The 20,709-nt window shown below is 31.1% G+C and overlaps 1 protein-coding gene across 1 annotated transcript in view; it reads left to right on the forward strand.

The window, feature by feature from the left end:
- LOC107439185 (tolloid-like protein 2) overlaps positions 1 to 19,412 on the forward strand; it is a 104,901-nt gene extending 85,489 nt beyond the window's left edge. The window contains exons 6-10 of the mRNA XM_071187656.1: positions 1,190 to 1,387; positions 1,467 to 1,620; positions 13,171 to 13,265; positions 14,682 to 14,837; positions 17,366 to 19,412. Coding sequence (XP_071043757.1) covers positions 1,190 to 1,387; positions 1,467 to 1,620; positions 13,171 to 13,265; positions 14,682 to 14,837; positions 17,366 to 17,640 — 878 coding nt within the window. The 3' untranslated portion in view covers positions 17,641 to 19,412. The remainder of the gene's footprint in view (positions 1 to 1,189; positions 1,388 to 1,466; positions 1,621 to 13,170; positions 13,266 to 14,681; positions 14,838 to 17,365) is intronic.
- Positions 19,413 to 20,709: the final 1,297 nt, after the last annotated feature.

Raw genomic sequence — 20,709 nt, forward strand, 5'->3', positions numbered from 1 at the left:
TGATCAATCAATAATTAAACTATCATGTCCATACAACTTGTAAAATGCGATAAAATATCTTAAAAAAATAAGACGGGAACATCTTCCTTTTCTTTTTTCTTGCAATTTAAACTTATATACTTTTTTTAAAAAAATCTTCGAGTAATAATATTTTACGATAAATCAATACGAATTTTAAGATACGATTTTGCCATCTCATTTACTCATATCAAAACTGCGAAAAATTATGAAATTTAAAACTAAAAAATTATATAAAAAATTTCAAATTTTTAAAAATCAAAATCAAAATTTAAAAATGTAATAATCTCTCAAATTTAAAAAATGCTAAGAAAAAGCTTTAAATGGCAATTTTTTCTAGTTATGCTAAGTTAAAACATTTATGGTATTAAGATTGATTTAAAAAAAGAAATTCATTTAGCCAATTATCTCAAATTTATATGATTAAGACCATTGTTCTGATGGGATTTTTAAAATTTCACTACTTAAAAAACTGGCAATTAACTTAAATCTCTGCACTTATGAATTGCCGAATTTATAAATTTTGTTTTGATAACTACAAATAAACTAGATGAAAAATTTTGAAATTTAAGAGCGCTACACGCACGCACACAAAAATAACTTCGCTATGCTAATATTTCATCTTGACCCCGTCAACCCTTACACTTACTATTTATTTTATTTATTTTGTATTTCTGAAAATATTATGAGATTGCCGCACAAGTCACACAGGCGGGAAATAGCTTCTTATCGATATTTAAAAATTAATGATGTTGATAGGAAGTATGCTTCCTATAGCTTTCCTATAAAGGGTGGAAATAGAATTCATTATATACTTTTATTATGTATATAAAGAAGGTCGTTTTCCTATTTCGATTTTTAAAAAGGAATTCTGTTGCTGATACTATATAATTAATCTTTACAGTTAATCAAGCACTTCTTCTTTGTAATTTATGTAAGAAAAATCTGTAATGTTGCGAGTTTGAATTTATTTTTATTAAAATCTTACGAAATGTGCTTAATGCGTGTTTTTTAATGCATCTCGTCCACTTAAATATTCTCGAATGTTCAGAAAAAGTGTAGTTAAAAATCAGTAATTTTTTAGCTAATAATTGAATTTAGCATTGCTATTCGCGTTAAAAGAAAAATTGTTTCCTAATTACTTTTAATTATGAAATTATTATTTTTTTAGAATACATACCACCTCCAGAAAGCACTCCATCTATAAAAGGTTGCGGTGGAACAGAAACTGGAGTTGGGGGTACTATAGTTTCTCCTGGCTATCCGCATTCTTTTCCTAAAGACGTAGACTGCGTTTGGTTGATTCGAGTAGATTATAATAAGCACATATATATCCGTATATTGGAACTTCAGTTATATGGAAGTATAGGTAAGAGAAAACTGCTTCATAACATTCACGTATATGTACTTAAAAGTACCTCATTATGTTTCTGCATTTCTTTACTTAGCTAACTGTGCTGATGCTGAGCTTTCTATCTATGATGGATATTCTAGTTTTACTGTTAATCCCGAAATAATGAAGAAATTTTGTGGAGATCTAAAATATTACAAAAATGTTGAAGAGCGAACTCAAATGTCCAAGCGTAATAGACTTTTAATAAGGTAATATTTCACTTTTAATAATTTTTTTAAAAAATTGTCTTAACTTTTATAACGCACTTTTGCTCCTTTAGCCAATATTTTAAACAACGTAGTCATAAATAAGTTACTACATAATTTGAGGGATATTAATCATGAGGTTTCAATTGAACGCAGATAAATATTATCTTATCTAAATTTTTTTAACGCACTATTTTATTTTATTTTATTTTATAACCGTCGTTGAACCACCGACCCAATATTGAGTTTACGACTACCAATGCTCAACTTCAGAGCCTTGTAATTTTGAACCGAATCCAGAAGACAAGGGAACTTTTGGATCAAGTATTGGGAGAAATTGCCTTCTTGGAGGACTTTTTTGATGGAACTTACCCGGATTTGAGCAAAATGTAGAGGAAAACCACGAAAACCGCGGTTAGCAATATTGTTTCTATTGTTCTATTGGCAAAGTAATTCTAACTCATGATCTGCCTACCATTGAGGATATTTTATGTCAGCACTGTGGTCAGTGCAATCCGGGTCTGGAATTCATATTAACAAGCAATCTCGGGACCAAAATTCGAACCCGGGTCACCTCATTGAGAGGCAAGTGCTCTATTCCCTGAGCCAACTTGACGCATCATTGTAAGACACATTATACCTCTTCACTCCAAATTGGAATATAGAGCTTCTATCGTAACTCTCCATCTCACTCTATTTGGAGCCAGATATTTTACCTCTCTCCATATCTTTCTATAGTTTTCGATTCACTTATAATTCAATTCACCCTCACCAAGTATTTTTAGGTTTTCCTCTTCTCAGTTGCCCTGAGGGTTCGAATCAAAAACTTGTTTTACTTCAAATATTTCAGATTTACGTCGAACATAACCAATCCATTTCCGTTTACGTTTTTAAGTTTCGAGTTCAATTGGTTTCTGTTTTGCTTTTCTAAGGATTTTTGCTTTTCAAATTTCATAGAACCATTTGAAACGTATGATTCTTCTTAAACTGTTTGTAAAAAATACTTGAATTTTTTCACGTTATTTTCATTTTAGTGCCATGTCTCAAATCTTTAGAGTAGGACAGATTTAACATTAGTATTGAATATTCTAAATTTTGTTGCATTTGTTATGTTTTTGTTTTGTCAGAACTTTGTTTAACCTATTTATAGCATAATTTCATCGTTAATTATACTAAGATACATAAAACAGTTTAAAATCTCTAGTTAGCCATAATAGTTTGGTACCATTCAATTTGTTGAAACAAGGTGCATGATACATAGGCTTGATATATTGATTCTACGAAATGTAAATTGATCAATTACTGATGCTCATAGACCAGACATAAAAATACGTTTGAGCGTATAAGCATGGATGACTATTTCCTGATTCAATTAATTTTCAATAGCAAGGCAACTTTATATTTGAATGGCAACATAAATAAAAATGAAATTGAAATTTCTTTACCAAAAAATACGAGGTAAAGGTGTTACTGGCAAAAGAAGTATGGTCAAAACTACCAGAATAAGGTAAAATTTACCGTGTTTCCGGCTCTATGGGAGTACCAACATGCTCAGTAGTTTTTACCGAAACGCTATGGTAAAATTAACTGGTAAAATTAACTATTATATTATATTGATTATGGTAAAATTAACTGTAAAATATGATTTTATGATGTTTTATAAAATTTGGTAAATATGGTAAAATTTAGTAATTTTATCATAATAACTTAGAGCATGGCATAAAAGCCGTTTATTTTGTTAAATTTACTTTCAGTTTTTGTGTTTGTTACTAAATGTGTGGTAATAAGAATTACAATTCTTAAAACCAGAATTTCCGGTAAACTGTTTCAATATGAACGAATAAACTACCAAGTAAATAGTTTAAATACCGTATATCTTGGTTTTATTAACCAGAATTTTTTTTTTTTTACCAGAAGTACCATTTCTGTACAGTACTGTAATTTCACCAGAATTCTTTTCTCCGTGTACTTAATGATGCATATTTAAAGGAATATTACATTAGTTTCTACTTTACTTCGCTGTAATGAGAGCCATGAATGTTTTTATTAATGCACAGAGAATGCATAGCTAGTTTGTGGAAATAAAATGCATTAAGTAGAAATAATTAAAAAAAATAATAAATAAATAAATAATAATATGATTTATATTTTATTGCATTATTAATTCTTCCGTGTCTAAATTAAAATACAGATTTTCTACTTCTTAACATAAGTCACGTATAGAATTGTTCTTTTTTTAAATTAAACAATTAAGCATTTATTCAATTGTTTTAATCAAATAAATAAATCTAAGAACTTAAAATGCAGACACGAAAAAAAGACACAACAGCATAATAATGTTTATTTTTCAATTTTATATTTTTTGCTAAATACATGGTAAAAAGAGCTATAATTTTAAAAACCAGAATTTCCGGAGCCAGAGTTACCATACGAATAAACAAAATTACCAAATTGATGGTTTAAATACCGTATAATTTTGTTTTATTAACCAGAATTACGTTTTTTTTTACCAGAAATGTTGTTATCATATTGTACTGTAATTTTATCAGAATTTTTTTCGCTGTGTGAAACCGTTTTTAAAAAAAGCAAGTATTTCGCTTCAGCAAATTGATTAACCCAAGCTACAAAAGTATGTTAAGCTTAAAGTAAAATGCTCAAACTTAAAATAAAATGCTATTAATCTGTTGACCAAATTCCTTACAATTAATCATTTACAAAACCAATTTTATTATTTTGAAATTAAAATTTCAAGTACTATAAATTCACCAGCCTATTTGTGCCCCCCCCCCTTGCATCTCATTTTCAATTCCATATATTAAGACTCTCCAAGCTGTGATAAAAATGAAAGTTTGTCCTTTTTGCAACACAATATTTTTTAAAAATATTTAAAATCGTAACATAAACGAACAAAAATGCTTTTCTGCTCTTGATAATATCAACTGATATCATTCCCTCCCTTTTCTGAAATAGTGATTTTTATAATCTTATGTAAATCATTGCATTTATTATTAAATAGATACGAAAATAATTTTCGTATCTATTTAAGTTCTGTTTATCTGATATAATCGGGGATAAATTAATTCTAATAATATTTTAAAAAATAAAAGTTATCATGCAAACATAAAAATTTTGCAATTTCTGCATCTTATGCATTAATTATGCATTTCCATACATAATTTTTTTAAGATCTAAAGGTTTTATTAACTAAATAAGTATAAACGATAATTTGGTTCTTAACTCTGAGAATTTTCAATTTGATTGTTGGCGTTTAAATCAGCGTGTGTTTGTTTTGTTTTGCTAAATAAAGTGTCATTGATTTACTTTTTTTTTCATTTATATGAATAAGCATTTTTGGAATTAAACTCACTCAGGCTTAATTTATATTTTTCTGATAATATTTCGTTTATTGAAAAGTCAGTAAAAAGTATTTTAATAACTCTTCAGAAAAGTTAGTTTTTAATAATCCTTTGAAAATTCAAAACTTTCCTCCCGGATCACTTTCTAATTTTCAAAATTACTTTTGCTTGTTTCTTAACTTTCTTTTGAAAGAAATATCATATTTCTTTCCTCTTTTGAACTAATTTATTTTATTTTTATTGACGTTCATGATATTTTTGATCTATTATCTTTTGGCTCAAGAAAAGATTATAATTCTACTTTTCTTTTTTATTTCTTACTTCCATATTTTCTTTGATATAATATTCTTTATTTAATTTTACTTTTTCTGTAAATCTCTTTACAAGGAATTCAGGCTACCAACAGAAAATAGAACCAAAGCTTTCTTTAAGTTTTTTAAATAAAAAATCGTTTATACGGCAGCGGAGACCCGTTGTTATAAATATCTCATTAATATTTTTTCGGAATGTAATTTGCTTAACACTGCAAAAAGAAATGCATGAGAACAAAACTATAAATAATTTTTTTTTAAATCAAGATATATATTGTTTAAACGTATGTGTAATAATCTTACGCGTGTACACGTATCTTATTGTTTTTAAATTGAATTTGTTCTTAATTTTTGTTTAATTTTATTTTCCTACTTTGATTGGATTATACGTAGTACATTCATTTCGGAATGTAAATAATTTGCAATGTAAATTTTTTCGCATTGTCAACTTTCGCTCTCAATGTAAACTTTTTTCAAATTAACTAGAAACAAACACGCAACTAGATCTCATATTTAGATTGCCATAGAATTTTAGTTCAGAAGTTTCATTCTAACTTTAACAAGGAATTTGTTCTCATATGCTATTGTGAGACCTTTTGTCTCTTGGTTCGTTTTTAAAGACTCCTCAATAAGGATGACTAAGGATTATTTCAATTTTAGCTTATTTATTACTAAATTCTTGATTATAGAATTATTTACAAAATGATACATGAATTTGAGAATATAATATTCCGGAGCGCTGCTGCTCCCTTCTCTCTCATTCTTTCTCTAGCATAGTTCAACTCGAAACTCAACTCTTCTGCGTTCAAAGCTAATCTCTCCTCTAAAAAAATCCTCTTTCCCATAAGCAACAGTCCTTTGCTCCACCCCCAATGTAGGGGACGACACCTCCAGTGTCCTTCACCCTCTGACCCTCAGGTCAAGGGGTCAATCAAATGCGTGGGAGAGGAATCAGGATCCTGACACCTCCCCCCCGGTTTCATCTAGTTCGACCTTCTTCCCTGGTCGTACAAGTGAAACCTAAAAACAATGCAAGCCCATCCCAGCACCAAAAAACAATTACACGCACACATTCCCGTGCGCAAAAGAGATTGGCCGCATTATACCTTAATAAACATAAAATTACACTTAGGACACTTGACCAACTAATAAATACAAAATCAAAACATAGCATAAAAGAACCTAATATTTTTACAATCAAAGCATTAAAATCACTTTTATCAGGCCAAAAATAAAATATCCATGCCAAAATCCATTTATAAAATTCCATCAAAATAAAATCCTTAAAGTCATGTCCCCAATTCCTGCCTAACAAATAATAATAATTAGCATACAAAATTAACCGTCCAAATTGCCCAAATGTCCACTCTTTCAAGTTCATTGACCTAATCCCCTGGAACATATCTCTTTCCATACCACTTCCTCTTAAGTGACTAGCTAACTCTTTTGCTCTACTGTTTCTTTCCGATCCCCCTTTCTGAAAACTAATTCTTATTTTCACCTGCACCTTTCGGGTTTTAATTCTGATATCGGGAGTGTTTGAATTCACAGCTGTGTACAACTCCTTCTTAGGATACTTAAACAATTTTTCTCTCCCCTCAAACCACAGAAGTTTAGATTCCATCGCGCCGTCGCTATCTCCCTTTCTTTTCTCACAGGACAAATCCATCCTCTTCAACTCGTTAATTGGACTTATAACCTTCACTCCAACCCCTCGCTGACCACAAACTTCATTGCCTTTAAAATCCTCCCTCACTTCCTCTAACATTCCTTCAAATTCGGAGCCCTGCACCTGCTCTTTTTTAAATCTTTGGCCATGAGAAAAGGGTGATTCCTTATCTCCACCCCCTACTTTCTCCCCACACTCCGGATTCATTAAAATACATGGTGGATCTTCGTCCCCTCGCCCGTTTGACTCTATCTCCAACACCTCGAGACCCCCCGGAGTGATTCGCACTCCTCTCCCGTCCGAATTCTCGCAAGCAAGGTCAGTGTCCTTAGCCTCAATCCCCTTGTTCCCTTCTTGCTCTTTTCCCTCAGAACCGATCATCTTTTTCTCCCACTCTTTTCCCTTCCGTTCATCCCCTGCATTTTCAAAAACATGCTCCTTTAATTTTGACTCCCTATCCCTTATCACCGTCGTCTCGTTTTCACTTTTGACCACTACCGGCATTTTTTCACTTGGGTTTACTATTCCTTCCCCTATCCCACAGTTACTAGGAACATTACTGAGCTTTTCCTCTACAGCAGGGCCTATCTCTGAATTTACAAAGATCCATCTCCCTATCTCAAAATTTTCTTCAGGATCTAACGATTGCCTTGATACGCTTAATTTAGGAACATTGTATATTATTTTTGAGAAACAAGACTTCTCCTCAACCACCTCGATTCTACGCAAATCCGATTCGTCTTTCTTCACCCTCTTTTCGTGACTAACGCGTTCTACGGAATCTTGCTTAGCCTGATCTTTCTTCAGATCTAACCTAAATCTATTAATTTTCGGACACCCCCTCTTTAAGTGTCCTACCTCTCCACAGTTATAACATTTCGGGGACCATTTTCCTGAGCTAGTACTATTTTTCCTCAGCGATTCAAGCGGAAACTTACCCTTTCTATTAACATTCGGACCACTCCATTCAGGAAATCGTCTCACCCCACCCTTCACATTCACCTCCTTTCCTTCAATTCCAAAACCAAACCTTCGGGACTCCGGCCTCTCCGCTGATTCCACGGTGCCTAAACATCCAACCGATCCATTTAAATTGCCTAAGGGTTTACAATCCTGGGTTTTACTTTCCTCATCCTGGTCACTCATTAAAATTTTTGTTATCAGCTCAATCCCTTCTATAGTACTTCTTATCCGCTCATAATCATATTCCCGTTCTCGTTTTAACCATTCCAGTTCACGCATCCTTCTATTTAACGCCCGTTCCGCACCTTCTCTTAATTTTCGTCTGTGCTCTTTTTGCCTCTTTATTTCATCCTCGCGTTCCCTATCTTCTTTTAATTTTTGTTTCTCCCGTTCCCTATCTTCTGTTAATTTTAGTCGCTCACGTTCCCTATCTTCACGTTCCCTATCTTCCCGTTCCTCTTTTTCTAATCTATCCTCTTTAATCACACTTAAAACATCTTTAGTAAATTGCTCATCGTAATCCGAACTCCCGATGATCAATGCCCTTATCTTAGCACCCGTGGCGTTCTCGGGAACCGTTATCCCAAGCTTCTCAGCTAGGACTACCAAATCTACCTTTATTGCTTTAAAAATAAAACTCATACTGATAGTATTAACTTAATTCCCTAATCACAAAAAAAAAAAACAATGCTATTTAACAATAAAATTAAAAAAAAGGAAACTTAGTGACACTTTCCCTCATTCTCATACACCGACCTTCTATTATGAAATTTAACCCTTCACATGTAACCATAACATATACAATACAATTTGTATCATGCAATATTCAAAACGTGCAATATTCAAACATTACTTCTTAATTCACATAAATACAAGTTACTCTTTTCAACTTTCATTGCAAAATAATACAATTTCGTACTCTTTTGGTACACCTAAAATATACACTTTTACTTTCCCCAAAATTAAACTCTTAAATTTCATAGATTCTACAGTCATAATAATTAACCATTTTATCATTTAAACAAAAGCAAACCCCTTCCTTGACCCTTTTTTTTTTTTCCGTCCAAAATTACTTTAACAGAATGCATTATAAATAATAATCACTACTAAATAATAATAAACCAAGAGCCTTGTTTACTCAGCTCGCTATTGACATATAACAACACAATCTTTAAATAATCCTACACTTCTTTACATGTTATTAAATCAATACTCTTCTTCTTTCATACATACTCTTAATAAAGCAATAAAAAAATTACACTCTTAACAAATCAACCACTAGGTTACTTTAAAAAAAAAACATCAAATCAATTACAAACAATACTATAGCTAACTGGCCAATCTCTTAAGCTCAAATAAAGTAACACATCAGGTTGACTTTAAACCAAAACAAAATAAACTTATCCCCTTAACTAACTACCCTTTTTGTTAAACTTCTACCCAGAAATGTGAGCGTGTAATTTATCCTTTCATGCATGAGATAAAGCTTACCTCCCTTTATTATCTTTTCAATTGTCCTCTTTGTCAGAGAGTCGATGTTGAAACCACACTCTTTGGTCACCGGTCACGGGGGGGGTAGCGCTGGCTGCCTATCGCCTCCGGCGATAATAGTCCCTTTCCAGTACCGTCTCTTCAACTCCCGTCGGTGTTGTCAGTCCGCCGTCATCCTTTCCTTCAGGCAATCTTTTTCACTAGGCATTTCCGTAGGCATCCTTCTATCAAGACAAACTCCATAAGGCAACTCTCTTTACTGGGCATTTCTCATACTGGGCATCGGCGATGATTCTTTTCCTTAGCATAGTAGTCCTCCTTCCATCCTGTCAGGCTGCGACATTTGTGAGACCTTTTGTCTCTTGGTTCGTTTTTAAAGACTCCTCAATAAGGATGACCAAGGATTATTTCAATTTTAGCTTATTTATTACTAAATTCTTGATTATAGAATTATTTACAAAATGATACATGAATTTGAGAATATAATATTCCGGAGCGCTGCTGCTCCCTTCTCTCTCATTCTTTCTCTAGCATAGTTCAACTCGAAACTCAACTCTTCTGCGTTCAAAGCTAATCTCTCCTCTAAAAAAATCCTCTTTCCCATAAGCAACAGTCCTTTGCTCCACCCCCAATGTAGGGGACGACACCTCCAGTGTCCTTCACCCTCTGACCCTCAGGTCAAGGGGTCAATCAAATGCGTGGGAGAGGAATCAGGATCCTGACAGCTATTTTTACTAAAATGGCTCAAAACCTCTACAAGCAAAGGAGGGAGTTTTCATGATTTAACCTATCTCTGCAGTTAAGGTGTTTTTGAACCCAGCTCATAACTCTGCAGAATCTTTTTCTGAATAGATACCATTTTTTCATTAAGTCCACTTCAATGTCTTTAAACACTTTCTGTGAATGTATATTCTGAAAAGTATCAGCGTTAAAAGTTAAAATGTCGAAATATTATGAAATAGGTGTATTATCAATACAGTCTTCCTTCAGTTTTAGCACATATTTACCCCATTATAAAATTATTATTGAACTAAATTATGCTCAATTATTAATTTTGAGTTCGATTATAGTTTTTGTTCAATTATGAGTTCAATTATGAAATTACGGACTCTTAATGGTTTAAATTAATTGAGCATTACTATAATGTTCCAATGTTTTTATTTTTTTATCACTATATCTTCACTGAATCAAGTTCAAAAATTGATTAGTATTTACATTATTTAATTGATATCCTTTGGAAGTATTTAAATTTACAATTAAAAAACCTTCTTTTAAATACAGTCAAAAATTCTAGAAGAATTTTCGAAGCCAAGTTGCTATTTTTATTTTTTTTATTTTGGTAGAGAATTGGAGAGAAATGAAATATAAATCTAGCCCAATTTGGTAATATCTTGAGCATATTAATAAGCACCATCTTTATCGAACGAACTTCAAATTAATTATCTGCTGATATCTAACCATTTCACTTTGTCGACAATAGGAATTGTGGAAAATCTTCGATCAATAATAATTCAGTGGAGAAAGATTATAACAATTTGATTCATTTTGATTTCGTGGAATTAGTGATTCCCTCTAAAGTCACAGTAGTTTAAAGTCTGTAGACATGTTTGAAATTAATGGAAGTTTGAAATTCCGAAACAGAGGTTTAGAATATTTTGTGATGTGGTTCGAGAAACATTAATGATGTTTGACGACATAAATGCTACTCATACCTTATGTGGCGAATAATTTAGGCACGTTATTGAGCATGTTAGGCTTCGGGTATATGTTGGATATTCTCATACAATAATTTAAACGGTGCAGTAGCTTATACAATCATTATATTGGATTCTCTCAATAAATAGTGAGGCAGTACCTAAGTAAACAGAAACTATGTTATTTAAAAAAAAATGGAAACAGACCCGAAACGTGATTGCTGGTGTGTTTAAAAAAATCGTGTTTTTTACTCTCTAGGCGGAAAACAACGATGAAAAAATAGCAACCGGATAGCTGTTAAAAAATTATTCTGTTTCTGAAAACGACGCATAAATGTAGAAACAATAGAGAATTGTCACTCTTTGTTGATTTTTGGGAACTATGGAGTTTAAATGGTAGTATTTTATTTACGCCACAATAGGCTATTGTCGAGGGTCTCGGGAGCATCACTGAGGATAATCCAAAGACATGGGCATCACAGTTTTGAAACTTTGCTAAAAGGTGGCTCCCGCGCTTTAGTAGCCCAACGTCCTGTGCGTGAAGTCGAACACTTTACTGTGGAACTGACCGATACCATGCACCTTTAGTCCCTTTGCAGGCTGATCAAAGTGGTCACCCATCCACTCACTGGCAGTAATGCATGATTTCGGTGTTGTCCTGGAAACCGTGTCTTGCTATCAGTCCGCTATGAGACAGCTGTCAAGGCATTTATTCAGTTTCTGAAAGCAGCGTTTAGTGGAGGGAACAATCGCAGGATGTCACTCTTTGTTGCTTTCCAGGAGCTATGGAATTTGAGTCAGTGTTCAGAGGTTTGGGGAAACGCTAAAAAAAAATTCATAATGGTAATTAAATTCAAACTTCCAGATGAATTTTTTCGCAAGGTCTTTCTTTTTCACGGCAGTGCTAACCACTGACACAGTCAAAAACTTCAGCTGAAATTCAAGGAGGAACTCTTGAGTTATCCCCTTCATAATCCAGATTCGATCTGTCCCTTGTATCTTCCAATTCGATGAGCTCAAGCAAGCATTGGGGTGGCATCGTTTTCTAAGGGACTATACAGTCAAGATATGTGTATTCGACTTATCAAAACAGTAGCCAATGTTTTTTACGAGAAATAAATAATGAGAAACTTTAAATAAATTTCATGACATGACTTTTTACGCGTTGTTATTAGAAGCCTCTTCTATGTGCTTTAACTTCTTCTTAGTCTTGTATGCACAGTGCGCAAAATATTAAATCTCGAGTAATCAAAATTTAAATATACGACTTTTTAAAAAATTTTATTACTCAGAAACTATTTAACCGATTTCTTTCAAATTTTATATTTTACCATATAAACAGCAATATTTAAAATTGTGTGGAACTTTGCTTGCTTTATAATTCAGTGTTCTTATTATCATTGAATAAAATAATAAGTAATTATTTCTTCCATGAAAGTATCTTCGGATAAACGAATTTTATAAATGGATGCAAAAATGTTTTGATTCACAAAAAGTTCCCGAGATAGGGAGAAAAACGCAGAAAGTAAAATTAACATTTATGGGGCCAAATTTTTTATCGATCTCTGACCAAACTATTAAGAGCATGTTTTCCAGATTCCCAATAATTTGATAAGGTAAAAAGGTACACTACCCTACAATAATGGAAGATACACTTCCATTCCGGTTTTTGATATTTTCTAAAATTTCTCAAGAAGTATTTAAAGTTTCATTTTATAGCTTTAGAAATGGTCAGTTCATACGATTTTTCATTACTTAGCAATAAGATTTAAAGCTTTCAGAGGTTTGGGAGACCGACAATAAATTATGAAAGAAAACAAGTAAAAACAAGGAATCTGAGAAATAAGCCACAAACAGATTTCGATTCATTAAGATTGAGTCTCAGTGAAAATCCAATCATTAGATTAAAAGTTACTCAGGTTGTTCTATTTCTTCTTTGCACACTATTCGTATAAATCATTCAAATAAACCCAATGAGATTTTTTCGCACCACGTCATACACATTTCTTTCTTTTTCAAAAGAAAATGTTTCAGCTTTAGATCCATAATTAACTTTTTTTATCTTACAGATTTAAAACAAAAGTATCATCTGATCAAAAAGGAAACTTTGAAAAAGTCATGGGGTTTAAATTAATTTGGACGGCTGTTAGCTTTGAATTTCTTGGTAAGTAAAATTTTCATTAAATAATAATTTCTGTAGATTATATCTTTATTTATAGATTAGGCTTTAACTATTTAGAGCAATTGCATATTATGATACATTTTTCGCTGCATGATTTTCTTCTCATACTACATTCAATTTCATAGTTTAATAATATTTCAAGACATAACATCATTCTTATTTGTTGTAACAAAATTTGAAACTTTTAATATAAAAGGAATGTTTTTTAATTATTTTTCGTGTAACTCTTTCGTGCGTTTCGTGCCGCTTATGATTTGTACAAAGGACTTAATTTCTGACATAACTTTAAAAAATCGGAACTGTCTCAAAGTAAAACTTTCAACTGCTGCTGCTAGAGGGTGTAGATTTAAGAAGGAATTATTATTAAAATTATCTCTATGAAAAAGTAAGGCAATTGGGACTTCTTAGATGCGACTTGTTAAAATTTTATTTTTATTAAATTTGTACAAGAATGCTGATTCGAAATATTTTTAATATATCAAAGCCAGTTGCATATCTTAATAATATAATATTATTCTATTTTATACTTATAGTTTAGAATCTTTACATTGAGATAAATTTTCAAACCTTTGTTACAGAATTAATTTCCTGACTATTTTTAGATAGATTTTTAGTGTAATATTTTGCTGTTTCTAGATTCTAAGAAAATAGTTTGTTTATAAGGTAATTAAGTTAATTATTATCTTTAATAAGTCATTTATAAGAAACATTTTAAGTTAAGTACTATTATTGTATTAAGTTGTCATAAAATATATTGAAACTCATTTATGAAAATGCAATAAAAGCTTCAACAACATGAAATAAGTTTTATTAAATCTCTAAAAAAGTAAATACTTTTTGCTATCCTGCAATCTTTTTTCGTTGAATTAATTTTAAGTATACAATAAAAAATTTTGATGTATAGTTGCTACCATTTTTTGGTGCTGAGGTAAACTAAACACATTTTTAAGCACAAAACTGTAATTATCGTGCAAAAATTATATAAAATTGACAAAATAATAATTTTTTGTAAGAATTAGTGCGATTATGTTACAAAAAGTATGATTATTTTTTAAATGAAATGTTTTTGCTATGAAGTCATTTAACTGATTTGAATGGGACTGAAAATATTTGATGACAGCAATCAAACAAACAAACAAACAAACAAATGAATAAATAAAACTCTAACAGAGAAAATAAAAAAAATGTGACTGCATGCACAATAAAAAATTTTAGTTTTACTAAACACCAAAAATAGCAGCAACCATACACCGAAATATTTTACTGCGTAGTTTTACTAATTATTGTTCTGAATGTTTTGTTTGATATTGCTATAAGTATTAGGATTCTATATTTTCTGACAAAAATCATAATTAAATTTTCTTAAACGATAACAAATATTTTTCTTTTATGATACAGAGAAATGTGAGCAGCACATCTGCCGAGATAGCCATTATTGCTTAAATTCAGCAACTACAATTTGTAATGTGATGCCTCAGTATTGTATCGATCAGTCCCTAGTGTGTGACGGTCTACCAAATTGCAGTGAAGACGACTATAGTGATGAAGAAAGATGTAAGTTTTATATATATATATATATATATATATATATATATATATATATATATATATATATATATATATATATACGTGGTCATATAATTTAAATTTATTCTTTATGAGGTTAATTCTCTCGTGTGGGGGTAAAATAGGCATATTTGGAGGGGTTTTTTCAACAGGACAAAGCAATAAGTCAAAATTCTGAAAAAGGTTCTTTCTTATACGAATAATTAACTGTAAAAGTTAATGTTTTCTAAGTGATTAAAAAAAAATGGTGGGTGTATGGCTTTTTTTCGATGGAGCCTTTCTTTCACGAAAGAGCTGTAATTCTTAAGTTTTAGTGAAAATCAAAACTATTCCTCAATTATATATGCTTATACCTACAGAGGTAAATAGAAATTTTTTGGTCAAACCAATTTTATGAAAAAGAGCGTATTTAGAAAAAAGAATCAAAATTCCCAAACAAAATCTCCAGGAACTACGCTTAAAAAAAAACTATGTTATAAAACGAAAACATCCTATGTAATTCTGTAAATAATGTAATTTTGAACATACAATTTAAATATAAAATCAATCTGTGAAGATTTGAACCCGGCTAACTTTAAAAATGTAGTTTTGAAGCTTTTTCGATCACTTTTGAAGTTTTTTGAGACTATAAATATGAAGAAAAAAAATAAGTTTTAATATTTCATAATTAATCATTTCCACATTAACTTGAGTTAATCGTCTGCAGTAATTTGCATATTTAATCCATTATTGCCCAAGTTGCAGTTTTAATAATGTTCCAGTATTGATAATAAGTGTCGTTAAATGATCTAAAAAACTTTCTATACGTTTTATTTTTTTTACTTTAATTGAGAAAATCGATACATCCGTAAATTTTGAAGATCAAATGCAAAATATCAAAATTAAATGAATTTTTGAATTTTGTGAGATTGAAAGGAAAAAAATGTTCCTACAATTGTGTTTACTAAAATATTTTTTTGAATGAGAATTAATCAGTTAATAAATGTTTTACAAACTAAACCTTTTTTCTCACCATTTTGATGAACTATTTTCGCGCTAGGGAGATAAAAAAGGCTTTATTACGAGCATGCAACGTTTGTAACGTTATGTCATTGATAAAATGAACGGGTTTGGGATAATATTTAGTTACGCCTCTCTTTTAGGAACGTAACATTCTTACGTCAAACTGTTCCTTAATACTGTTTCCAGATACATATTTTTCAAATCTATAGAAATCACACTCAACAATAGCACAATACACAAAAACATGACGGTTATATTACCTGCGCGTATATTGCGGTGCTTTTCACCAAAAACTCTTTTAATACTCTTCCAGACTGGACTACTGAACTTTTCATTGTACTGTATCAAAGCTGATAATTAAAGAAATGTAGACTTAATTTAACTCATACATGAAATACAATATAGATAAAATTATCTCATACATGCTTCAAAAGAAGAAATCCTCCTCTCTAATGTTGTCTTTTCAAAACCGTCAATGAAATTGTTATCGTGGGCACTAATAAGGTAAAGTGCGTTGCTCGAACCACAAAAAATTAAATAGTTCGTTAGAATTCAATCATTTCATTAACAGTTATTTAGGCAAATTCTTTTCTCTCATTCTCTTTTGCTAACTCTACGTTAGCAACAGGTAATAGCGGCATTTACAAAACTTATAGGCATGGTATCAGAAACCCTCTACGGCAGAGGGCGCTGCAGATTATTACAGTATTTACAGATTATTTTTCATCTAAATGTTATCTTTTAAAAACAAACAAACAAATGTGGAGGAATTTCTAAAACTCCCTTTAAAAATATCTCTCAATTTGTTTCTAGTTGAAATCAAAAAGTTGAATAGATAGAATTACACCGCCAAGAGCAAGAAATAAAGAATTTTTCTTCTCTCTCTTATACGTGATTACAGGGTTTTTACAGGAATTTATTCCATTTTTTTAGTATAGTTGTATAAAATTCAACTTAAATTTAAACAATATGATATTTTTATGCATAATTGCACATTGTGAATCATATATATGTTAGATTAAGCTGAATTTTTACAATAATAATCTCGGTCAGACTGCGTCGAGGTTGCAGACAAATTTGGATTTGTGAAGATATACTGAAAAAAATTCCAGCTCAAATTACGGTAAAAAAGTACTTGCACTTCGTGAGCATCATCCGTAAAACTCATTTTACTGTAACATTTATTTTTACCAAAAAGTATTAAACTATATAATTATTAAACTGTATAATGTGTAAGTATCATTTATTTAATTACACTGATTCCGTGATTTTACGTGAATTATTATTGTAAAAATTACAGTCTAAGAATTTTTTATACCGTAACATGTTCCGATAAAAATGAATTTTACGGTAAAAAATACCGGCACCCTGCATGCCGATACTTTATGCCATAATTTCTTCTGGAATTTTTACAGTGTAGTTTTGCAGTTACCGAGAAATTCTGCTACCAAAACTTAAAAGTAAAAAATTTTTTTTTCTGCATTGAATTTTATATTTTGTATTTTATTTTGCAGGCCATCTACACTTAGTTGCAGGTTGTGGTGGAATCATAGCTTTTTTATTAGCCATTGCATGTACATTTTACTATATATATCGTAAAAGAAGACAGCGTAATGAAAGAGAAGCTTTAGCAATGCAACTTCGTCAACTGGAACACAGTCCAAACACTTTAGTAAGAAGTTCGCAATACGTATCCCAATCCAGCGACTGCAGTATTCATGGTCATCTGGCTGAGTTGTCTGATGATTCATACAATATATGTTACAAGGGATATCCAACTGTTGTTTAGAAAATCATAAATATTTGTCAAAGGGACCAAGAAAGATATAGAAAAAGAAAATATCATGCCAACCATTTCTAAAACCAAGCTTTTTAATCTGAATTTTCTGAAAAACTTTTTTTCACAAAATGGTTGATTGTTCCAAATATTTTATACTACTCTATAGGTCAGAATATCTTATTATAGAGGCATTTGGAAATTTTCCAAATAGAAATATTTTATACGACATACAATTATTTTCAACAATATAAAAGCGCACTGCCAGTCTCTCCTTTGATGAATAAGAGATTATTTGATAATTACTTAACCCTCTTTAGAAGAATTTTTAATTCATGGTCAACATCACAAATACTAGTACTGAGATAATATATTTATACTTAGTCCATTAATGCCAAAACCACATCTTACCAATGATATTTTACTTGCTTAATCTAACAGTATATGCTATTGGGTTATCTAGGAAAATGGCTAAAATATCGGGCAAAACGATTTTTTGTTTAATCCCTTAATAGGTAAAGCTATTCCAGTGTTGGAAAAAATAAGCATATTTTGTAAATTTCTTTCAGCAAGACAGTAAAATAAATCTTAATTCTAAAACAAATTTCTTTGTAATCTATAAAAATCAATTTTTCTAAAGCAATATAAAATAAAATAGCAATCGTACAGTATTTCTACAATATATGACCTTTCTTTATGAAGAGCAAGCGACAGAACTAATAGTACATGCAAATTTTTCAGTTTTGAAATTTTGGCACTTGTGATGAAAAATAAAATTTATTTTGATTTCATATACAAATAGCTACAGAAGACACTATAAGATTTCTTATTATACCAAATTTTGCTGAAATGGTGATTTTTTAAGAAAAAAAATCAAAATCTCCCGAACTTGAAAAATGTTGCCTCGAAAAATTTTTTCTTTTCACTGTAAATTGTGAGGCGCTGTGCAAAAATTTCAAATTCTAGTTAAAAATTTTTTTCTGTTGGGAAAATCAATTTAAGGTAAAAAGCATCTTTTTAAATAAAAAAATTATTTCTCCATAGTTATAGAGGGCTTTTACCTAGAAAATAAAGAACGCAAATAGTAACAAAAAATATTTTATGAAATTCCAAAAAAAATTACGTGTTGAGCCTATATAGAGAATTAACTAATTAAGCTAACTTACAAGAAAATTACTATTGCACCTGATTCAAAAATAAATTGATACTGCCATTTTTAAACAAAAAATAATTTTTTAAAGCATTGACATTGAAATGTAATTTCTATGAAATTATTGTGCATTTTTAGTATCGTCCTTAAAAAGAGACGCTTTGCATTTAATGGATTAACATAGTGTTTCTCAGCACACACGGCATATAAATGCTTGTTAAAAAGTCACCTGATGTTGGGAATAAGCACTGATATCTATTTGGTTTTTATAATATACGCCTCATTACGATTTTAAAGACAAGAGAGTTAAATAAATTGAAAACTGCCCTGCTTGTTACTGTTTACTAAATACTAGGATGATGAAAGAAAGTAAATTTAAAAAATATTTCATAATTTTTATAGCAGCACTTTTCTTTTTGACTTTTAGCATTAACACAATTTTTAATGATGCACTTTTTTAGTATCTATATTTATTCATCATAGATTCATTAAATTAAAAAAAAACATTCAAGGAAAGCCCGCCTTTTTCGAGCACATTAGATGCTTAAGTATATATTTTTAACACAGATAATTTTTTGTTGCTATTGATGCACTTGTTATTATTTGTTTAGTGATTAATAAAATATAAGTTTCAGCTGTGTTTTCTTTTCTTGAAAATTTTATTAAAGGATGTACCATCAAAGGAATATGAATATCTTAAATTCTTAGTTTTTTTTTCATACGCGTTTCTTAATAAATATCTATATATTATACCCTTAACCCCCCCCACCCAAAAAAAACACGTACACTTGTTTAATATCATGAGTCCCCGTCAGTACCCGTCAGTACACTCACTTATATATTCTTTGAGTGCACAGAAGTGCTTTCGGATGATGTGGCACTGGCTCAACGAATGTGAGTTGGAGACATGAATGCTGCAGGGCAATCTACAAATATATAGTAGGGTGAGCTGGGAGAGTGAAGTCTCTCTGAACAGCACGTTGCAAGGCATCTCAAATAAGTTCAATAACGTTCATTTTTGGGTATTCAGATGATGAGTTGGAAGTGTCTACAGACGAGTGTTTCTGGTTACAAGTCTCTGCGTTGGGTGTCGCTTGGTCAGCTGTCTAAGTCATTAGATTGAACAACAGACATAAATGGATGCAGACAATCGGATAGGATATTTACATGCATGCCTGTCATCTAAAGAATCGTATATATACGTATAAAGGGTCTCATATCACGCCAACTGCACAGACACTATAACATGATTGTCTTCAGAATAAGTTGATATAAGTTCATATATAAGTTGATAGTCTTCATCAACTTGAACAATCCCCAGTTGATAAGTAGGTCTATGGATTCAGGAAATTGTCTCGCTGGGCCGTACACGTCGATTCACTCCATACAATCGGAAACAAGTCTCGTCAATTCTGAACGTGTTTCCAGTCCTAAAAACCAATAGCTGTATTGGGGAGTCCAGGGGAGTCGTAAAGCACTGTGTATTCAAGTCAACAATGGCACACGATTAGGTCTCTGACTCCGAAAGCATGCGTGGATGGTGAACCATAGAATAGTTTTCATGCTAACACTTGTTGATGAGACGTTAGACTTTTATAATTATTGACAATGTAATTGTTTTATAAACAATAATCAGTTATTAATATTCCATGTGAATCTCCTTAATTCATTACAAAAATTCACACAATACATGCTGTTCCGTAAACACCACCTTTAATATGTATTTTTAGAATCATCATCAAAAATGAAAATAAAATACCCTACGCATTGGAGGTCGCAAATTAATATTTAAACGAGGAAAAAAGAAAACCGTTATCAAAACCTGACAAATCACAGTGCAGGTAATAGACATCAGAACAAGTTAAATAGGAAGTCGAAACTTATTAGAGGTGTTTCAAATAAACTTCTTTCTACTCCCCTCACCCTTATTT

Source organism: Parasteatoda tepidariorum, chromosome 11 (genome assembly GCF_982258835.1).
Source record: "Parasteatoda tepidariorum strain Cologne lab strain chromosome 11, Ptep-v5.0, whole genome shotgun sequence".
Classification (NCBI taxonomy): Eukaryota; Metazoa; Arthropoda; class Arachnida; order Araneae; family Theridiidae; genus Parasteatoda; species Parasteatoda tepidariorum.